The 18,767-nt window shown below is 40.6% G+C and overlaps 6 protein-coding genes across 10 annotated transcripts; 2 read left to right on the top strand and 4 right to left on the bottom strand.

Annotated features, from left to right (window-relative positions):
• The first annotated feature begins 1,704 nt into the window (after positions 1-1,704).
• LOC108055923 (secretion-regulating guanine nucleotide exchange factor) lies at positions 1,705-4,180 on the top strand. Its single transcript, XM_017139507.3, has 4 exons — positions 1,705-2,136; positions 2,808-3,059; positions 3,115-3,890; positions 3,962-4,180. The coding sequence occupies exons 1-4, from the start codon at positions 2,119-2,121 to the stop codon at positions 4,050-4,052; spliced, it is 1,137 nt and encodes a 378-aa protein (XP_016994996.2). The 5' UTR covers positions 1,705-2,118; the 3' UTR covers positions 4,053-4,180.
• Positions 4,181-4,399: 219 nt separating this feature from the next.
• LOC108055887 (serine/threonine-protein kinase Doa) lies at positions 4,400-6,751 on the top strand. Of its 5 annotated transcripts, none has more exons than XM_070215740.1 (4): positions 4,400-4,541; positions 5,049-5,149; positions 5,215-5,684; positions 5,902-6,749. In XM_070215740.1, the coding sequence occupies exons 2-4, from the start codon at positions 5,068-5,070 to the stop codon at positions 6,556-6,558; spliced, it is 1,209 nt and encodes a 402-aa protein (XP_070071841.1). In that variant the 5' UTR covers positions 4,400-4,541; positions 5,049-5,067; the 3' UTR covers positions 6,559-6,749. The 5 variants fall into 5 exon arrangements, with proteins under 5 accessions (XP_070071841.1, XP_070071842.1, XP_070071839.1 ...); XM_070215741.1 differs by having other exon boundaries at positions 4,408-4,541; positions 5,064-5,149; XM_070215738.1 differs by having other exon boundaries at positions 4,408-4,541; positions 5,016-5,149.
• Positions 6,752-6,821: 70 nt separating this feature from the next.
• Positions 6,822-8,112, bottom strand: LOC108055896 (lysosomal aspartic protease). The gene has a single exon (XM_017139453.3). It carries the CDS (start codon positions 8,110-8,112, stop codon positions 6,931-6,933), a length of 1,182 nt encoding a protein of 393 aa, XP_016994942.2. The 3' UTR covers positions 6,822-6,930.
• Positions 8,113-8,280: 168 nt separating this feature from the next.
• Positions 8,281-9,621, bottom strand: LOC108055892 (lysosomal aspartic protease). Its single transcript, XM_017139449.3, has one exon. The coding sequence runs from the start codon at positions 9,595-9,597 to the stop codon at positions 8,374-8,376; it is 1,224 nt and encodes a 407-aa protein (XP_016994938.2). The 5' UTR covers positions 9,598-9,621; the 3' UTR covers positions 8,281-8,373.
• A 2,179-nt stretch (positions 9,622-11,800) lies between these two features.
• LOC108055922 (lysosomal aspartic protease) lies at positions 11,801-13,081 on the bottom strand. Its single transcript, XM_017139506.3, has one exon. The coding sequence runs from the start codon at positions 13,079-13,081 to the stop codon at positions 11,864-11,866; it is 1,218 nt and encodes a 405-aa protein (XP_016994995.2). The 3' UTR covers positions 11,801-11,863.
• A 575-nt stretch (positions 13,082-13,656) lies between these two features.
• On the bottom strand, positions 13,657-14,919 carry LOC108055890 (pepsin A). Its single transcript, XM_017139447.3, has one exon. It carries the CDS (start codon positions 14,914-14,916, stop codon positions 13,657-13,659), a length of 1,260 nt encoding a protein of 419 aa, XP_016994936.2. The 5' UTR covers positions 14,917-14,919.
• Positions 14,920-18,767: the final 3,848 nt, after the last annotated feature.

Below are 18,767 nucleotides of genomic sequence, written 5' to 3'. Positions count from 1 at the left end.
CTGATTTAAAATTTTCGGGAGGATTTTTTGTTCTTTTTTTTCGTTATTTATAATGTAATTTGCAGAATGCAACAAGATTAATTTACACAACTTTTATGTACATTTTTTTCTCAGGGTTTTTTTTTTCCTTAAATAACTTAAGTTTATTGCATAGTTCATTTAATTCATTTTAAAAGCCATCAATTAAATTAAGCCCACTTTTTATTGGGTCAAATTAATAAGAGTTCATTTCTCATTTTGTTTGAATTTTTATAGCTTTATGGGTATTTCCCGTCGTACATTTCCAAGCTGACCACAGCGAAGCGGAAAGCACCCATATAAAAAGCCGTCATATTCGCGCCTAGAAATGGGGATAACAATTCATACTGGACAAAAAGGCGGCAACGAAGTTAAAGCGACTATTAAATGCCCTGGAATTTAGATTTTATATTTTCCCACACGACTTGTCCAATTACTGTTCATCCTTCCCTTGGGTTTCTTTATTCAAATTCAACGGAGGAAAGGTTAATTCCCGGTGATTTTAATTGACTGCCATTGCGATTCAAAAGGGATTTCCATTGCCTCTGGGCACCTTCGATTGCATGTGGAGCTGCCGTCTTTTCTTGCATGCATTTTCTTCGTTTGCGGCTATCAAGTGAAAATCATCAGTTTTCATTTCTAGCGTTTAGGGCCAAGCCCCCACCCTTTGGCGTTTGGATGTGTGGCTCATTTTTGAATTGCAAATGCGGACCCACAGTGCATTCTTCACATGAGAAGGGGGGTTGAATTTCGCGAGGGGCGGAAGGGAGGTCCTTGCATGCCAGTCGAACATTGCAGCTTTGTAATGTCCTGCTGTTAGCGCCAGTTGCCCATTTGTGTACCTCTGCTTTTCCAGCGCCGTGATTTCGGTGTAATTAAAAACCAGCTTTGGATGCGATTTTGTGGCGATTTTCACAAGTTTTGACTAAGCATTTAAGACTGGAATTAGGGAATATAAATTAAAATGCCTATTTTAACTAAAAAATAATTAAAATGCCTATTTTAACTAAAAAATAATTTAAATGGGTCGTATTTTGAAGGATTAAATAAAGGTAGCAATAATTCCGGCTTCCATTTCAATAAATTATTTTAAGAAAAATTAAATTTATTTTAGTTTTTTATTAGTTTGTAATCCTATTATAAATTTTTAAATATTCCCAGGAGATCCCAACTTCGTTTCTTTTAATTTTTCCTTAACTAATTCCCGCCTTTCTCCTAAGCAAACTCACATTGTGGCTAACTAGGGTGGCTTTCTGGGCCCAGCTCGACAATTAAAACTTAATTAAAATTGCATGCACTTTAACCTTCGCCCTGAACTTTTATTGCTTTTAATTAGAATATATTTATATGCGCTTGACACGACTTTCACGCCCATCCGGCGGGATTATATAATCGTTATGCCCATAACCAAATGAGACATTAAATGGAAGCAAAGAGCTATTAGTGCGGTTCTTAGAGGTCGTTTTGGATTTATTTTATTTCCATAATTTAATTTATTTAACGATAATAACGAATAAAAAGTAAAATTACCGATGTCATCTTTTTTTTCAAATTTCCGGTTGGCGGGAAAAAAAATAAGTTAACATTGGCCTGCTACTAACAGAGCCATAAAAGAGCCCTGTTAACCGATAACAGAGCCCTGTTACCCGATCAGCTGGGCAGCTCCCAAACCAGGGATGGGAGCACCTGCGGAGGCTAGCAGGTCAACAAGTTTTTAGAATTTTTTAGAAAAGTTCCTTTTTAGGTAACTAAGAGGTACTGCGTGGTGGAGCCCTACTAGCCGATCACACCCTCGCCGAGAGCTACGATTTCTCCAAGAATCCCGCGCAGGGCAAGCCCCCGTCTCACCGGTCACGCCAAATATAAAAGTAATTCCCGCGGAGGAGCCGAACCACAGTTTTACATGAGCTGCCGACGGCAGAGGTACGTTTCTGGAGGCCCAAGGAGCTGCATTGGAGGCCATCGGGGAGTCGCAATCGGAATCGTGGGCCTGCAGCCGCATTCTTGGCGTGACTGCGGCGCATTAAATCACCGGGAAAAACGCGGCGACGAACAACAACCGGAAGTTCAGCGCGAAAGGAGCAACTGGTGGTCAGCGCAATGGAGGTTTACGCTTGGGTAACTACCATACCATATCTTTTTAGACTAGGCGGGGAGGAACTTCGGGAACCGACGACTGAAATACTCTTAAAGGCCAAGACGAGTCGATCTAGGCCTGTCCGTTTGTCCGACTGTCTGTCCGTCCGCCCATCTATCCGTCCATCTGTCCGTCCGTCTACCTGTCCGCCCGTCCATCTATCCGTCCGTCCATCTGTTCGTCCGTCCATTTGTCCGTCCGTCTATCTGTCCGTTTGTCCGTCCATCTGTCTGTCCGTTTCTACCCAAACTAGTCTCTCAGTTTTGAAGCTATTGAGATGAAACTTCCCAAAAGTCTTCCTATTGCAGGTATATATAAGTCAGATTTTGCCGGATCGGACAATTATATCTTATAGCTCCCATAATCAGGCATTTTTTTAAATTATATCATTGGTGTTTTTAATAATTCTTTTTAATAATTATAAATTTCTAATTTAATTTTATCAAAATCGGACAACTATATCATATAGCTGCCATAGAAACTGCATTTTTTACTACCTTGCATTGTAAACTTCTTGCTAAAATTGTATTACCCCCTGCAAAGAGCATGCTGAACCAAAAAAATAGAGACATCGCCACAGGGCATTTGCAATGCAAATTAATGAGTGATTTCCTTCGCCTGGGTCTTGCGCCCTTTTTTCCGCCATGTCTAGGGTGCCAATTCTCACGGCCAGCTCGGCCTTGGCTTTGAGTCCGAATTGTGCATGACACCGCAGCGGGTGACGAGGTGCTCCTTCGCCGCCCCCCAGGTGCGATTCATTCGCGGCGGCGGCGGCCACGTCCTCATCCTCGACACGAATGGCAGGGTGCATGCCTGCGGCTGGAACAATCGCGGTCAACTGGGACTGGACTCCACGGAGGAGTGCCACAACGAGTTCAGGATGATTCCCAGCGAGTTCTTTGGGGTGAGCTTACGATATTCCCAAGGAATCTGCATTTTAAAGATATTCTTTTTTCCAGGAAGTGCCCGTGGAGACCATCAGTTGCGGCTGGGACATTTCGGGTGCCATCACACTGACCAAACGGCTGTTTGTCTGGGGCTCGAATGCCTTTCAGCAGTTGGGCATTTGCCAGCGTGGCTTTGTGGCCGTTAGGAGACCCATGCCGGTGAAGCTTCCGCGGGAGGAAGCCGCCCAGAGGATCAGCTTCGGGCTGCGACACTGCGCCGTGCTCACGCAGGACAACAAGATCTACGTTTTCGGGCGACTGAGGATCATGGATCCGCCGCCCATCGAAGTGGACATCACGGCCACCTGCCTGCACCGCTGCAACACGGTGAAGATCCAGGTCCACAATCCCAATGAGCTGCGCATAGTTTCCCTCGCGAGTGGTCAGAATCACATGCTGCTCAAGTGCGTGGATCTCAGCGAATCGGGCGGCGGCAGCACCAAGAGGATTCTCACACTGGGGGACAACAAATTCGGGCAGTCGAATGCCTTTCAGTTCGAGGAGGATGTGCGACAGCTGGCGGTGGGTTGGACCCACAATGCAGCCGTGCTGAGGAACAACGAGATCCTCGTGTGGGGTCGCAATTGCTATGGTCAACTGGGAACCGGTTCGTTCAGCGAGCAGCAGGCCATTCCCACTCCGCTGCACCTGAAGCTTCCGGAGGACCAGAGTCCGGCCAGGATTCATATGGGCGCCGAGCACGGACTATTGAGGACCACGGGTGGGCAGGTTTACACCTGGGGATGGAACGAGCACGGCAATTGCGGCAACAACAGCACCGAAAATTTGTAAGAATCTATTTGAATTAGAAATTTTGTGATTTAATAATTTGTATATAATTTTTGTAATATTTTTGCAGGTGCACTCCAACCCTCTTGGAACTGCCACCCATAAAATTGTGTGGCGCTGGAGCTGGATTTTGCTATGCCATTACCGAGCCTGTAATCTGATTTTTAAATGCTAGTACTTTGAGCTATCGCATTTTTTTAACCTAAGCTTAGGGGCCATTGTGACGTATTTGTGTAGAGCTTTGTTAATCCTTTTTAAATAAAGAAACTACTGTTGGTGATAACAATTATTTGGAGATTATGTATAGTAATTCTAATTCTTACCAGAATTTTTTTACAAATTAATCATTATTTAATAAACTGCGTCATGTTTATATTCTAAATGGCAGCCTTTTTAGATATATTAAAAAATAATTAAGCAAGATTTTTAATTCGCATTATACGCAACGTCAAACGCCTTATTTTGTGCGGGGAAAAAAAAGAACGTTTTTGGGCTCCACGGTCACACTGCGGATTTTTGACATTTGCGCTTGCGCTGTTTCCGGAAGTTTTTTTTGTCCGTGCGAACAATTTCTTGGTTATAAAATATTTGCGGAAAGCAAAACTAAACATTAAAAACTAATTTATTCTTGTTAACAAAAATCGACAAAGGTTGGTAAAGTTATAAAATCTGTTTTTTGAAGATGCTAGATATTAAAGTTAAACAATAAATTAGTGCAAAAGTTAAAAAAAATCTTTAAAAGTTAAAAAATATTTCATAAACACAAAAAAGGCTACCAAAATTTATTTATTTAAACATTTTGCAATATTGGCAAAACGCCAACCAGTGCAGCCCATCATCCGTATGTCAGTAACTTTTTCGCCAACCATGTGGATTTTTTTCTTGCCATTTCCTGGAATCTGACTTTTGTTGTGCTGCACACAAAATAAATTAAATGTTTACGCGGTAATCCAAGCCCGAATTAATTTTGTTTATAAACAAGCGCAGATTGACGTGCGAATTGTTTGGGTTTGGCTTCTATTACTGCCCACAGTCTTGGGGTTTTACTTGATTTTTAGTCAGTGAGCTGCGGGAAACAGCAGGCAAAGGCTGAAAATTAATATTAATATTTGGGAAATTTTCAGTTTTATTGTCAGATATTCTTGATAAATTTATAGTTTTCGCCTTTAAAGTTGCATGATGTCCGAGAGTACAAATAATTCGGGTCATCTGGCTTTCGATGAACTGGATGCCAAGGAAACTGCCGCTGCTTCTCAAGGTAATATTATCTAGAACTTTGCAGGGTTACCTTAATTTATTTAACCAGTATGTTTTTGCTTTTAGCTAATATACCCACTCAACTGGCCAAGAAAATCTGGGCCGTAACGCCCAATGATGTTTCCCTGGGGATTGTGGAACCACTCGAGCCTTCTGTGCCTAACTTTGAAACTTCATCGGGATCAGGATCGGGATCTGGAGTAGGATCTGGTAGTAAGCCACCTTCAAGCGATAATGCCAGCATCTATATAACCGAGGTGGAAAGGGCTCTTTATGGCGATTCCACGGGCTATCCGGAAAACGGCACTCCCAACTACTTCAAGGCCGCCGAGAACTATTCGCTCTTCGGGGAAAGCTTCCTCGACTTTCCCAAGGACACGGCCAGCTGTATGGCGGGCCTGGGAGCGATGGTGAGTCAAGCTTGGATTGCGCCGCCGGGCCACGAGAGATCCGGGAGGTCGGCGCCTCTGTACGAACGGAGACAAGCTCAGGAACAAGAACGAGTCGCCTCGGGAACGGGGTGCAACCTTTCGGGGGTAAGATATGTGCAAAGAAGGCGCGATTGTAATCTATATTTTTTACAAGGGGGTAGCGTTCTCTAGAAATTATTGGTGTTTTAGTTTTTTTTTAATCAATTGTAATTTATATTTTAAAAGGGGTAAATTCTGTAGAAATTCATCGATTTTTAGTTTAATTTTTAATTCATTTAATTAATTTATTTTTTTATGTGCTAATAATTTTTGAATATTTCAGGGCGGCGGCTATCAGCAGCCACAAAGACACCCACATCAGCAGCAGCAGCAACAACAACATCGTCCCCCTGGCGTCGACAACAACAACAACAACAACAATCGTAACTCTGCGAGCAACTTCAATGAGATACCATTTCCCCAGTTCTACCATCAAATGCATCACCAACAACCGCCGCAACCGCAACTGAATCCAAATCATCAGCACAATCTCCATTTGCCACAAAAACCGATGCAACAGCAAGGACCGCCGCAACAGCAATATCAACAACAGCAGCAACAACATCGTTCTGGAGCCCCACCGAGTGTCGGAGATCTAGCTGGGTTGGCTCATTCCAATCCCAATGATTTCGCCATGCTCTACCAGCAACTGATGGCTCGCAATCTGCGCTCCAATCAGCAGCACCACCAGCAACATCCGCCGCAATCTTCGCAGCAGACATCCTCCAGTGCCGCAGCTGCTGCAGCATTGCTCTACAAGAATCTGGAGTTTCAGCAGCAGGTTCAACTGCGTCAGTTGCAACAATTGCAGCAGCAGCAACAGCAACAACAGCCTCGTATGCCACGTGGAATTTTTGGGGGCAATGGTGGTCAGTCGGGCGGAGGAGGAGGAGGAAATTCCACCAACGGAAAGGAACCCCCAGCGGGAGCTCACAAATAAAATATGTTCACCAAATCAAAGGTCAGACTTTAGATCCAATTGCTCAGATTTTAAAAGACAATTAACATTTTAACCCCATTTTTTTATAAACTTTAAATTCGATTTATTTCACTTTAACAATTATAAACAAATTTTAAAGTCCAGCCTTTGATCACTTAAAAATCTACATGGCATAATAAATCTGCTTCATTTATATTTTTATCAAATTAAATGGTGTTGGTTTAATTTTAATAAATCGGCTTCATTTATAAAATTTTAAAATTAAATGGTTTTGGTTTAATTTTAATAAATCTGCTTCATTTATATATTTTTCAAATTAATTGGTGTTGGTTTAAATATTTGCAATAAATCTTAAACTTAATAAATATTTTCCTAAACAGCTGGAGCTATGCCCATTCTCTTCCTAGCCCAATCGAACTCCACGTAGTTCTCCCTTAAGAAGACATCGCCGATGATCCAGTGGGTCAGACCTCGCATGTCCATGAAGCCGGAGAAGCAAAAGTCCTGATAGACAATCACATAGGTCTGTGGCTTCACATAGAATTCTTTGCCAGCAATGCCAAATACAATGATGGGTAGTTGGGAAATGCTAGAACAGTCCACCAAGTATAGATCAAAGGTGGAATTATGCTCGGCCCCGATGGCCTTGTTCAGATAGAGGACATCCATGACGGGACCAACTATTAGGGAGGTTCCCGTATCCATGATGGCCTTGCATCCCGATTCGCAACGCCTGGAACTCTTCCCATGCACCTCGATAAAGTCCATTTTAAAGGTCCAGTACTTGGCCTCTGTGACATTTGTGTAGGTCAAAGGACCATAATACAGACTCGAGTTCGATCCACCGAGAATCAAGGAACCACCGTCGCGGGAACCACTTTTCAAATGGAACGAAAAGATGGGCTGTTCCACCAGTTGTTGGTCGATCATCTGCTGGAATGGCGGAACCGAATCGGTCATCGAGAGTTCTTGGAAAGCGAAGCCAGCGATGCCATCGAAAACGGAGCAGGAATCGGAAATGTTGACCAAACCAAAGCCTTGATTCCGGATCTTTATATCGCCGAAGCCCACCTCATCGGAGGCCACAATGCCCTTCACCGATCCCGAGCCATAGGTGATGCTAAAGGGAACTCTACTCGATCGAAAGGCCTTCGACTTGGATTCCCTGAAGAACTTGGTGCCGCACTGTTTGATGCAGAATTTGCAATGCGAACTGGGCACCCAGAGGTCCGAAGATCCCGTGTCAAACTGCATGGTAAATGGTTGATCTCCAGCCGAAACGATCCCGAAAAAGTTGGTATCATAGGAATTTATCAAAGGTTCTGATAGCACTACTCCTTTAGAAGAATTACTAGTCACATTCACCGCATTCACTGTTCGCAATGGAGTGTATCCGTACTTTCTTCTCAGGGCATTTCGAAATTCTATATGCATATGGGCATGGGGAACTTTGTGGTGACGGTGGGATCGCCTCTCCAGTCGAAATCTGTGCATCTTTCTACAATCGACCAAAACGAGCAGGCACAAAAATAGGATAATCACACGTAAATTCATTTTGGATCACTAGCTCGTTTTCTAGTCACTCCACTTGTTTTTATAGTTTCGCCAGGGGGAATTTATCATTTTCATATTTATTTAAATTCACACGTAAAGTGGGTTAAACATGAGACTTAAACTGGAATATGTGATTTTATAGAGAAAATGTATTAAAACGCATTTAAAAGGGTGGATTATTTATTAATAAAATATAGAAATATAATAAAATAGTTTGATTAGGTAGATACAAAATATGAATATAATTTTAAAAAAATAAATTCAATGAACTGCTGGTGCGAGTCCAATGAGTTTGAAGACAATATCGTAGACCGTGTAGTAAACTCCCATGAAGATCTCGCCCAGAATCAGCAAGGTGTTGCCTTTCAAGCTGGTGAAGCCCGAAACACAAGTATCTCCATATCGCAGCACATAGTCGGTGGACTTCAAGCGGAATTCCCGGCGGGCGATGGTAAAAATTATATCCGGAAGTTCAGAGATCCTAGAGCAATCCACTAAAAACACACTGTTCGATGCCGTTGGGTTGAGTACTCCCAATATTTGATTGAGGGTATCGAGGACTTTCTCAGGCACAACAATCAAAGAAGTGCCCACATCGAGTATGGCCTCGCAATTCTCGCAGAACTCAAAGTTATTCACTCTGGCTTTTGACATGGTAAATTGCCAATAACCTGCAGTTGAAACCGGCACATAGGTCAAACATCCACTATACAGACCCGAATCGGTGCCTCCCAAAATCAGCTCACCACCATTTACGGCATTTGTGCCATTTCTATTGAGGTAAATGGAAAAGACTGCCTTTTTCACCAGACCCTGAGCCACCAAATTGAAGAAAGGCGGTGTGATACTGTTGATGGCTATGCTGGAAAATCCCAGGCCCAAAATTCCCGAGAACTGAGACTTGAGGAAGGCGGTCTCTGGAGCATCGGTGATCTCGGCAAAAACTTGATTTTTCACGGAAAATCCAGCTATATTAACTGTGTCCTGGGACTCGAAACCAGAGAGTGCTATAATACCTTCTTCCGAACCGGATCCATATTGAATAGTGAAGGGGTTATTAATACCCTTGTAGGTTGTGGAGGCACTTGAATTATACTTTTCCAGATTCGCACAGGGCTTAACCGAATTTGGGCATTTACTGGAAAGCACCCAGAGATTCGCCGAACCCGTATCGATGAGGACTTTGAGAATCTGTGGAGGATTTCCGATCTTAAGAGAGGTATAGTACTCCGTGTTGTAAAGGTTTCCCAGTTTTGCGACACGCGATCCAGAATCCTTTGTTTTCGCTTTCGAAGTAGTCGTCTCATCTACTTTTAGCTTGTGCTTTATAGACAGGGTCTTGAGTTCGTTCCTCACATTCTCTTCAATGGGTTCGGGATTCTTGTGCAATCCAATTTTAAGTCGCTTGCGGGCATCCACTTTTAAGGCGAAGAGGGCTAAAACTATTAGCCCGAATAGCATTAAACTGTTCCACTTGACCTTCATCGTTCGAGTTTTCGATTTGCCAATTGAGGCCTATTTGGTCACGTATTTATAGCTCTGCAGCTTGACTTTTGTTCGGTGAGATAACTTGGGTTCAAGTGCAGCTGAGGTCGATCGTTTCACACCATTGGGCCAAGAATTTCACACGCGATAAGGCAGAGCATTCTCTATATGAACATTTTTGGAGGTGTCTGCAATCGTTCATTAAGCGTGGAGAAAATTTACAGTGGGGTAAAAAGGTTTCCTAGCGCACAAAATTGGATTTCATTGGAAAATATTTTATAAAAAATCACACAAAAATATTAGCATTTCATAACATGTTTATGTATTTATTGTTTATTTTTATAATGTTTATAGTGCGGTGAAAAGGTTTTCTAGCGCTCATAATTGGATTAAAAATAAAATATTAATAATTACACATTAATCTAAAATCACACAAACTAATTGCATTTCATATCATGTTTATGTTATTATTATATTTTTTTTTTAATATTTACAGCGGGGTGAAATGGTTTAAAAATAAATTATTTATAATCAAATAAAAACACCTCTTAACGAGGTAAAAAACTAGTGACGACCGCACCTTCAACATACAAAAGTTCTGATATCAACATTTGTGACGAAAAATTATTACACTCGTCATTAAATAGACTTTCTAATCTTTTCTCATTCGGCCCGCCCTAGCAAAATATTCCAGCCTTTTTCCCTTTACAGGCATTTTCTATTGCAGCGTGACGAATGAGAAAAGATTAGAAAGTCTATTTAATGACGAGTGTAATAATTTTTCGTCACAAATGTTGATATCAGAACTTTTGTATGTTGAAGGTGCGGTCGTCACTAGTTTTTTACCTCGTTAAGAGGTGTTTTTATTTGATATCAGAAGTTTTTGTTTGTTTACATTTGCTCTCATAGGAGCTAATATATACATTTAAATTTAAATTGGTCAATCATAATTTTTAAACTATTGTATTTTAACAAATTAAGTTAAAAAGGCGTTGAAGTATTTCAAAATACCTTTTAAACGAGGTATAGCACACGTCTGTACCTTTAGTAGTGTAGAACTTACAAACTAACGAAATTTAGCTATTTTTAGCTTTTTCCCGCTAAAGTAGCGGCTTTTTCCAAAAGTCGTAGAACAAAAGATTCCTATAAGGAACTCTTAAGTGCAAATTTACTGATTCCATGACCCTAAAATACAGTTCGGATACCCTCCCACAAAATTCAATACTCAGGGAGCGTTAGTTGTTCTGAGCTGGCAAAAGTGGCTATTTTCGTTTCTGAATAACTTTTAAACGCGATTTTTTACATAAACATGATATATACCAAAATTTAAGGAATCTCAAGGGCTATACAGTTTAAAGTTGTAAGGAAAATCGTTAGAGCCGTTTTTGAGAAAATTAAAAAAAAGCTAAAAAAAAAGTTTAAACAAATTTTCTTTTGTTCATATCTTTTTAACTATTACATTTACACAAATTGCATATAGAAGGCGTTTATAACATTTAAAAATACCTTTCAAACGAGATGCAGCACAAGTCTGTAGCTTTAGTAGTATAGAAGTTACGGCTTTCCGAATTTTAGCTATTTATAGCTGTTTTCCCGCTAAACTAGCTAGTTTTTCCAAAAGTGGTAGAACAAAAGTTTTTTATATCGATGTGATGAACGTCATATCAAATTTTCAGAACTTAAAAAACATATTTTGGACAAGTGGACAAGTGGACAAGTGGACAAACTGACAAACAGAATTAAATTTTCATTTTGGGAAGAAGAAGAAAATCTTATTTTGGCTATAACTTTTGAACGGAGAGTCGGATTTTGACAAATGACCCCTCATTCGACGGGTATTTTCAAAAGGAATACAACTAAAACATTGCGAGGGGGCATTTATCCCCACCGGCCCCAACAGCTCCAAATTTCGAAATTTTCACTTTTTCACTTTCACCGCTCTCTCTCCCAAGCCAATTGATTTTCTTAAAGTCTTGGTATGCAATCCTGTTAGTTTTCGCAATACCTTTCGATAGGTGTATTATTCATTATGATCGGACCATCACAGTAGATTTTCATTTCTTCGTGTATATATAGTAGTCGCCTTCGCACACTCTCCTGGTGCGCTTCGTCACTACATGGACTGCCGTCCATAGTGATTATACATTAATCCAAAATCACACAAAAATTTTTGCATTTCATAACATGTTTAAGTATTTATTTTTTTGTAATTTTTATAACCCCTATAAATCTAGATAATCATATCGTTCGTTTGTTCGTTAAAGACTTAAGCCAGGTTGGCGAAACCCACGCGATTCTGGCCGAAATCGAACTCGGAGTAGTACTGGCCCAGGAAGACATCGCCGAGGATCCAGAAGTCGGTTCCGATGTAAGTGAAGGTGGACATGCAGGTGGTATAGTTGCCATCGGTGTAGGTTTGGATGTAAACCGAGGGCGGAAGATCGAAGTTGGTTCCGCCAATATTAAAAGTCAACACAGGCAGGGAGTCCACGGTGGCGCAGGGCACATAATAGTCGCCCTGGATGAGAACGCCGCCAATCAGGGAGTTCACCTGGGCATAGGCAGCCGGAGGACAGGCAATCAGGGAGGTTCCCGTATCGGCAATCGCCTGGCAGCCATCGGAAACCACGGTTCCATTCCAAGTGATGTTGTTCACAGCGAATTGCCAGTAGCCCTGCTGGGTGACCGATGTGTAGGTCATCTCACCATCGATGAGGTTCTGATCGGTGCCACCAAGAGCGAGTTGACCACCCTCCTGCGAGGAACCATTCCTGGCCAGGTAGAAGCCAAAGACTGGCTCGTCAATCAGACCCTGTGAGTAGAGATTGTAGAAGGGAGGCACCACATTATCCTCGGCAATCTGCTGGAAGCCCATGCCCAGAATCCCGTCGAAGGCCACGTCGGTGAAGCTGTCGCCGGGCTGGGAAACTGCCTCTCCGAAGGTCTGATTCGCTATATTCAGACCATTAATGGTCACCGTATCGATGGCCAGATAGCCCGTAACACTACCCGTTCCATATTGAATCGAGAAGTTCTGGCCACTCGAGACGTAAGTGGAGGAGGCACTGGAGTTGTACTGGTTGTGCTGCTGGCAGGCGACATCGGTGGCCAAACACTGGGCAGATGGGATCCACAGATTAGCGGAACCCGTATCGAAAACCACATTGAAGTATTGAGGAGGTGAGCCAATGCTAATCTGCCCGTAGTAATACATGTTCATCGAGTTGCCCAGCTCCTCGGATGTATAGTCATCCGAATTCTGGGTGGGATCATCGTATCCATAGTCGGGCTGCACATAAACCGGAACTCCATCCTCGTAGATGATGAGGTCGTCCGTCTGATGGTACTTGTGTTTCAAGGCCCGAATCGCCTGCTTGCGACTGGCACGCGAATTCTTGTGGTCCTGGTTCTTGTGGATCTTGATCCGCTGGATCTCAGCACTGACCAAGGCCAGGATGGTCAACAGAACCAGAAACTTGAACATTTTGATTTTATATCTTGTTTATAAACTTTCCCTAGCAAATGCCCTTTTTATTGTCTGGGGCTAGACTGAAGAAAAAACCTATAAAGCACTGTTATTTATATGGTCGGTAATGGGCCCCAAAATTGATCACCAATCGACAAAGATATCACATTTGATCGATAGTCCTTATCGATCTTGGCCTTTGTTTACACGAGTTGGTGCCGTGCATAAAATCGGACTCGACTCGAAGCAATCAAATTCAGCCGTTGGGATTTTAGATAAACTTCCCGGTAAATCGGCGAAACCTTCAATGAAAAAGTCTCGAAAGTTTGTAAACAAATCATTTATTTGGCCTGGAAAATTTTGTTTTGATAATTATATTTATTTACTTTTTAATTAGTCACATTTTGTTGTATTTTCTTCCACAATCACTTTATTTTTTCTTATAAAAAATCAAATAGAAATCCATTATATTTTGTACATTCTAGAAAAATTCCTACCTTCCACCAAATTTTTAAATTATCTAATAAAACACCATAATAATATGAAAAGTATTCTTAAGAACTAGAAATAGAAGATCTATCATAGTCATATTTTCATACTTTAGGAGCTATGCCGATAAGTTTGAGGCCAAAGTCGAAAAGCGTGAAGAAGGCCCCGAAAAACACATCGCCAAACACCCAGATATTATTCAAATCCTCGCCATCATCGTTTGTTTGCACTGTACTGCAGTTGGAGAGACTCGAAAACCCTGATACGCAGGTTCCACTGTAGTTAAGAATGTAGTGTGCGGGGGTCAAAGTAAAGTCCTTCCATCCGATATTCAAGACGATATTCGGTAGACTAGAGATCTTTTTGCAGTCAATGGTATAGACACCATTTCTTAAATCACTCGCCTTGATTCCCAGCTTTTGGTTGATGATCTTGAGAGCCGCACAGGGAACAATTATCAGAGAGGTGCCCACATCAAAGATGGCCTGGCAGTTGGAACAGAGCTGTTTGCCTCCTATCTTAACTCGACCCACGGTGATCTGCCAGAAACCCACTTTGGAGAGGGGCACATATGTTAGACATCCCCTATAAAGAGTTGGATCCGATCCTCCCAGGAGCAGCACTCCTCCATTACTCGCATCCGAAGCATTTCGGTTGACGTAGAGGGAGAAAACGGGTTCATCGATGAGTCCTTGGTTCAGAATATTATCCAGAGGAGTGGTCACCCCATCAAGCGCTATCTCAGGAAGTCCTAGTCCCAGGATACCGTCGAAATTCGAGCGTTTGCACAAGCTTTGAGGGGCTGAATTTATTTCAGCAAATGTCTGATTTTTAATCGACAAGTCGCCTATGGTAAAAGTATCCGTGGACAGGATTCCCGTCAGCACGTCCTGCGATGCGAACTGTATCTCAAAGGGCTGTCCATTGGCCTGATATGTCTGCGATTTACTGGCACTGTAGCCACTGTGCTGCGTACAAGATTCGCTTACGAATTTGGAAGAATAGACCAATAGATTCGCGGAGGCCGTGTCCAAAAGCAGAGTGACCTGCTGGTTCTTGGGGGTTCCAAAATCTGCCGTAACATAGTACTCGGTGTTGTGGGAATTGATCAGATTGTCCCTGGATACCGATGATTCAGATACAGAAAGCGAGGTTAAAGCTATTTCCCCGCTTGGGTTTAGTTTCTCCTTGAGCCTCTGCTTTTGGCTGGCGAAACTCCTCAGAATTTTAGTGTGATTCGTCTCCCTGTGCAGACTCAATTGCACCGACTTGCGCCATCTCTTCTTCGATTCCACTGAACTTTGGGTTAGGCACAAAATTAGCACTATGGTCAGTGCCAGTCTGAGTTTCTTCGACGACTGCATCGTTCGTTGGCGTCACTTTGGCCCTAAATCGAGAAGAGGTCACGTATTTATAGAGACCCAGGCAAAAATTCCATTATAATCGGGGTAGGTTAAGGTATTTTTGCTTTAGAGCTTCGGTTTTAAGTTAGCCAAATAGGATAGGTTGCCCACGTGGCCGGATGTTATTACACCAATGGAACACCAATGTTATTATAGCAGTGATTATGTATGAAAGAAGTCAAATAGGCTATAAAATTAATACTCTAAATACAATTAATTGACATGCAGAAAAGATTTAAGAGAAAATAAGGTATATTTTAAACAAGGTATAATTTAAATTTTTAATTATAAATTTAAATAAATAATAATTTGGCGCAATTATCGATTGGTGATTATTTATCGATTTCGATCACAGGTAAGCAAAAAACTGGCAAGGTAGCGTATACTCGAACCAATGTATATGTTTATGTAAAATGTATATTTCGTGTACTTTGACATACATTTCATCTACTTAATCTATTAGTATTCATACGGCTAGATGGCGCCACTTCCATGCCGCCATATAGTAGGGTGTAAAGTGCACTGTAGTTGTTCAATTAATCCGCTAGATGGTGTAAGGTACCTTACGAAATATCGATTAATGTATCGATATCGATTTAGCCATCAATTATTGGCGCCAAAATACAATATATTAATTTTCTTGAAAGGTAATAAATTTGGTGATTTTAAAACGGCTCATCTATCACGACTGCTAGATCCGGAATCTCAGAGGAGTACTCCTAGTGCCCAAAATCCGCACAATCGATAGTCCAGTTTCTCTGACGTTCTGCAACACCAAAAAAGATTAGATAAGATAAAAAACAATAACACAACAAACCTAATTTTTACAAATGTAACAAAAACTGATACATTTGGTGACTTCGCACTATCTTGACCTGGAGTTTACCAGGAAATGTTCGAGAGGCTCCACCCATCTTTGGGAAATTGGAGTTATTACCGGAGGTCTTCCAGTTTTCCCCGCTCGAAGTCTCTCACACACGCATAATTTGCAACTTAGAAAATTTATTGAGTATATTCTGGTAACAAAAATTAATATATCTATCTATATAATATAATAATATCTATACTTGATATCTATACCAAGGACGCGGGGATTCACAATAGTAAATTAAAGGACATATATACTAAAACAAATAACTTACAAGCTAATCAGCAGCCAGCTGTTTTACATTAAGTTAAAGTGCAATTCATTCTATTCACATCCGATTTAAAACTGGAATAGGCCAGACTAACTTGTTTTTTTATATTCCAGAATTACGAATTAAATTTAATAAAAACCGGGCTTATTATTTATGTACATTGTACATACATATGTCAGGGCATTTTAAACCACATTTTTAAAAAAAAAATTTAAGAATATTTTTAACTATTAAGTTCTTCTCAAAAAATTTACCATTTCTACCATGCCATTTGGTCACTTTAGGTTTGATTATGTGTGAAAATAAACATTTAATCCTACTATTATAGCCATTAAACTTCCGAACAAAATCCAAATTAGTTTTTCTCCACAAATCCTCATTTCCAAGTCATTGGCTTTTTATACCCTTGTAGAGGGTATTATAATTTCAGTCAGATGTTTGCAACGCAGTGAAGGAGACGTTTCCGACCACATAAAGTATATATATTCTTGATCAGCACCAATAGCCGAGTCTATCTAGCCATGTCCGTCTGTCCGTCTGTCCGTCTGTCCGTTTCTATGCGAACTAGTCTCTCAGTTTTAAAGCTATCGCGATGAAACTTTCCCGAAGGTCTTCTTTCTATTGCAGGTAGTACATATGTCGGAGCCAGCCGGATCGGACCACTATATCTTAAGGCTCCCAAACAAATATAAGAAAATTCATTGTAACTTTGTAGGAAGTAGGCGTTTTGATTCTTGACTACTTAAAAACAAAATCGAAATAAATCGAAACGCTGAATCTGGAATCCCTGGAACTGCACCGAGTGAGTATTCTTTTATCTACAAGGGTATATAAGCTTCGGCTGGCCGAAGGTAGCTTCCTTTCTTGTTCCGAAATAGTTTCAATTTGAAACCTTAATTTGGTTATAGTCAAATTGTTATCCTTCAATTGTTTGGATCTTTTCGAGATATCTCCGTTTAGAGTCGATATTTCTTCTTGATACCTTTTTTCTCGAGACTTTATGTCCGCAATGCCTATTCTATTATCTTTCAATTGCTTCAAGCTTGTAAGCAAATCAGACTCTAGTTCCAAAATTTGTTTCTTCAGGGTCGATTCCAAGTTGGCACTTTCCTCCTGGAATTCCCTCGATTGCCTCGAGCTCTCAGTAATTTGTTCGTTTAAAGTCCATATCTCACGTTCGTTGGCCGTTTTCTTTGACTCAAGATCGTCCACGTACTTCTTCATATCCCTAAATTTTGCGTCACTTATGGCAGCTTGCCGTTTCAAGTTAGCCACTTGTTGCTCTAAGCTCGTTATAGCTTGCAGACTTCGACTTGTTTCTAATATATGTAACTTGACTTCATTTCTTGTGAATTCCATGGTAAGAGTGTATGAATCGTCTAATTTCATAAACCTGTTTCCTTCACTGAGGAATACTTCTGTATATTTGTTAAGGGATCTTATCAATTTATCTTGTCCATAATAGATTTTATCGCTTTCCATTTTGCGTTAGCTAGGAAACAAAGTTATGAGCAAAATTATATATCTCGAATTATAATACTCACCAAGTAATTGAACAGAATTTTGCCAACAAAATAAAAAATACAAATGTTTGTACTTCAATGATAAGAACGTTGCGAAAATTGGTAGATTGTAGAAACAAGTGTGGCCAATAACACACTAATCATGGTAGCTGCCAAAGCCTTATCAGCAAAGTCTTTTCTACTTTTCTACACCATAGTTTGACATTTTATACTTGTTATGTTAATAATATACTAGAATTTATTTTATACTCAATATTAAAAATCATATATTTTGTAGGTTTTTTATTTTTAAATGAAAAATAAGAAATTAGGGAAGGGAAACAAATCGAAAACAAATTATAGGCCCATCTACTCTTGGGAATATATTTTTTTAATTATTTCAGAATTTCAAATTAAGTTTTAAATGACGACTATATAATTTTGATTTGATATTCTGGAATGATCTGCATCGGTATATAAACTTCGGTTAGCCGAAGATAACTTTTTTTTATTGTTTGTACATAATTTATTTTTAATACGGTTGCAGCTTATCATTAATATCAGGGGTTTTGGATGTGATTGGCAAAATACGTTAGATAAAAATAATCATTATCGACTCTATAAAAGCACAGCAGTGGCCAGCGAAAATATCAGTTTATTTGCAAATTTGGCGTTCTGTGGTCCTGCGTTCTTAAAATGTTGAAATTGTCAACTTTATTATTTTTTTTCGCTATTTTTGCCTGCAATCTGCATGGGATGGCTGAGTCCAATGAGAAAAAGGGAAGCTACCTGCGTTATTTGATAGATGAAGCACTTCATCCAATCCATGATGACATTGCTGATCTAAGAGGAGCTCTGGACAAATATTTGAAAAACGGAATATGCAAAGTGACGGATGCCCCAACGCAATGTGGATCTTTCTGTCTTGCCGCCTTACACCCTTTACTTGATGATATCGACAACCTTCAGCTACAGATAAATAATATGAGCCGTATCCAAGAAGACATTTTGGCGATATTGTCAGGTACTGAAAGGAAATCAGATGTGCAGGACGTGGAACAGGCAAATATACCCCCAGGATTTCAGAAGATTGGAACAAGATATTTTTATATCGAAAACAATATAAAAAAAAATTGGACAGATGCAGAAGCATATTGCCGTCGAAAGAAAG

This window comes from Drosophila takahashii, chromosome 2L, assembly GCF_030179915.1.
Source record: "Drosophila takahashii strain IR98-3 E-12201 chromosome 2L, DtakHiC1v2, whole genome shotgun sequence".
In the NCBI taxonomy this organism is placed as follows: domain Eukaryota; kingdom Metazoa; phylum Arthropoda; class Insecta; order Diptera; family Drosophilidae; genus Drosophila; species Drosophila takahashii.
This window is presented reverse-complemented; position numbering and strand designations above follow the sequence as displayed.

Coding starts and splice junctions, on each gene's coding strand:
- LOC108055896 (XM_017139453.3), bottom strand. CDS start 8,112: ATGAATTTACGTGTGATTATCCTATTTTTGTGCCTGCTCGTTTTGGTC.
- LOC108055923 (XM_017139507.3), top strand. Junction 3,060..3,114: donor TTCCCAGCGAGTTCTTTGGG/GTGAGCTTACGA, acceptor TCTTTTTTCCAG/GAAGTGCCCGTGGAGACCAT. Junction 3,891..3,961: donor AACAACAGCACCGAAAATTT/GTAAGAATCTAT, acceptor ATATTTTTGCAG/GTGCACTCCAACCCTCTTGG.
- LOC108055892 (XM_017139449.3), bottom strand. CDS start 9,597: ATGAAGGTCAAGTGGAACAGTTTAATGCTATTCGGGCTAATAGTTTTA.
- LOC108055890 (XM_017139447.3), bottom strand. CDS start 14,916: ATGCAGTCGTCGAAGAAACTCAGACTGGCACTGACCATAGTGCTAATT.
- LOC108055887 (XM_070215740.1), top strand. CDS start 5,068: ATGATGTCCGAGAGTACAAATAATTCGGGTCATCTGGCTTTCGATGAA. Junction 5,150..5,214: donor AACTGCCGCTGCTTCTCAAG/GTAATATTATCT, acceptor TTTTGCTTTTAG/CTAATATACCCACTCAACTG. Junction 5,685..5,901: donor CGGGGTGCAACCTTTCGGGG/GTAAGATATGTG, acceptor TGAATATTTCAG/GGCGGCGGCTATCAGCAGCC.
- LOC108055922 (XM_017139506.3), bottom strand. CDS start 13,081: ATGTTCAAGTTTCTGGTTCTGTTGACCATCCTGGCCTTGGTCAGTGCT.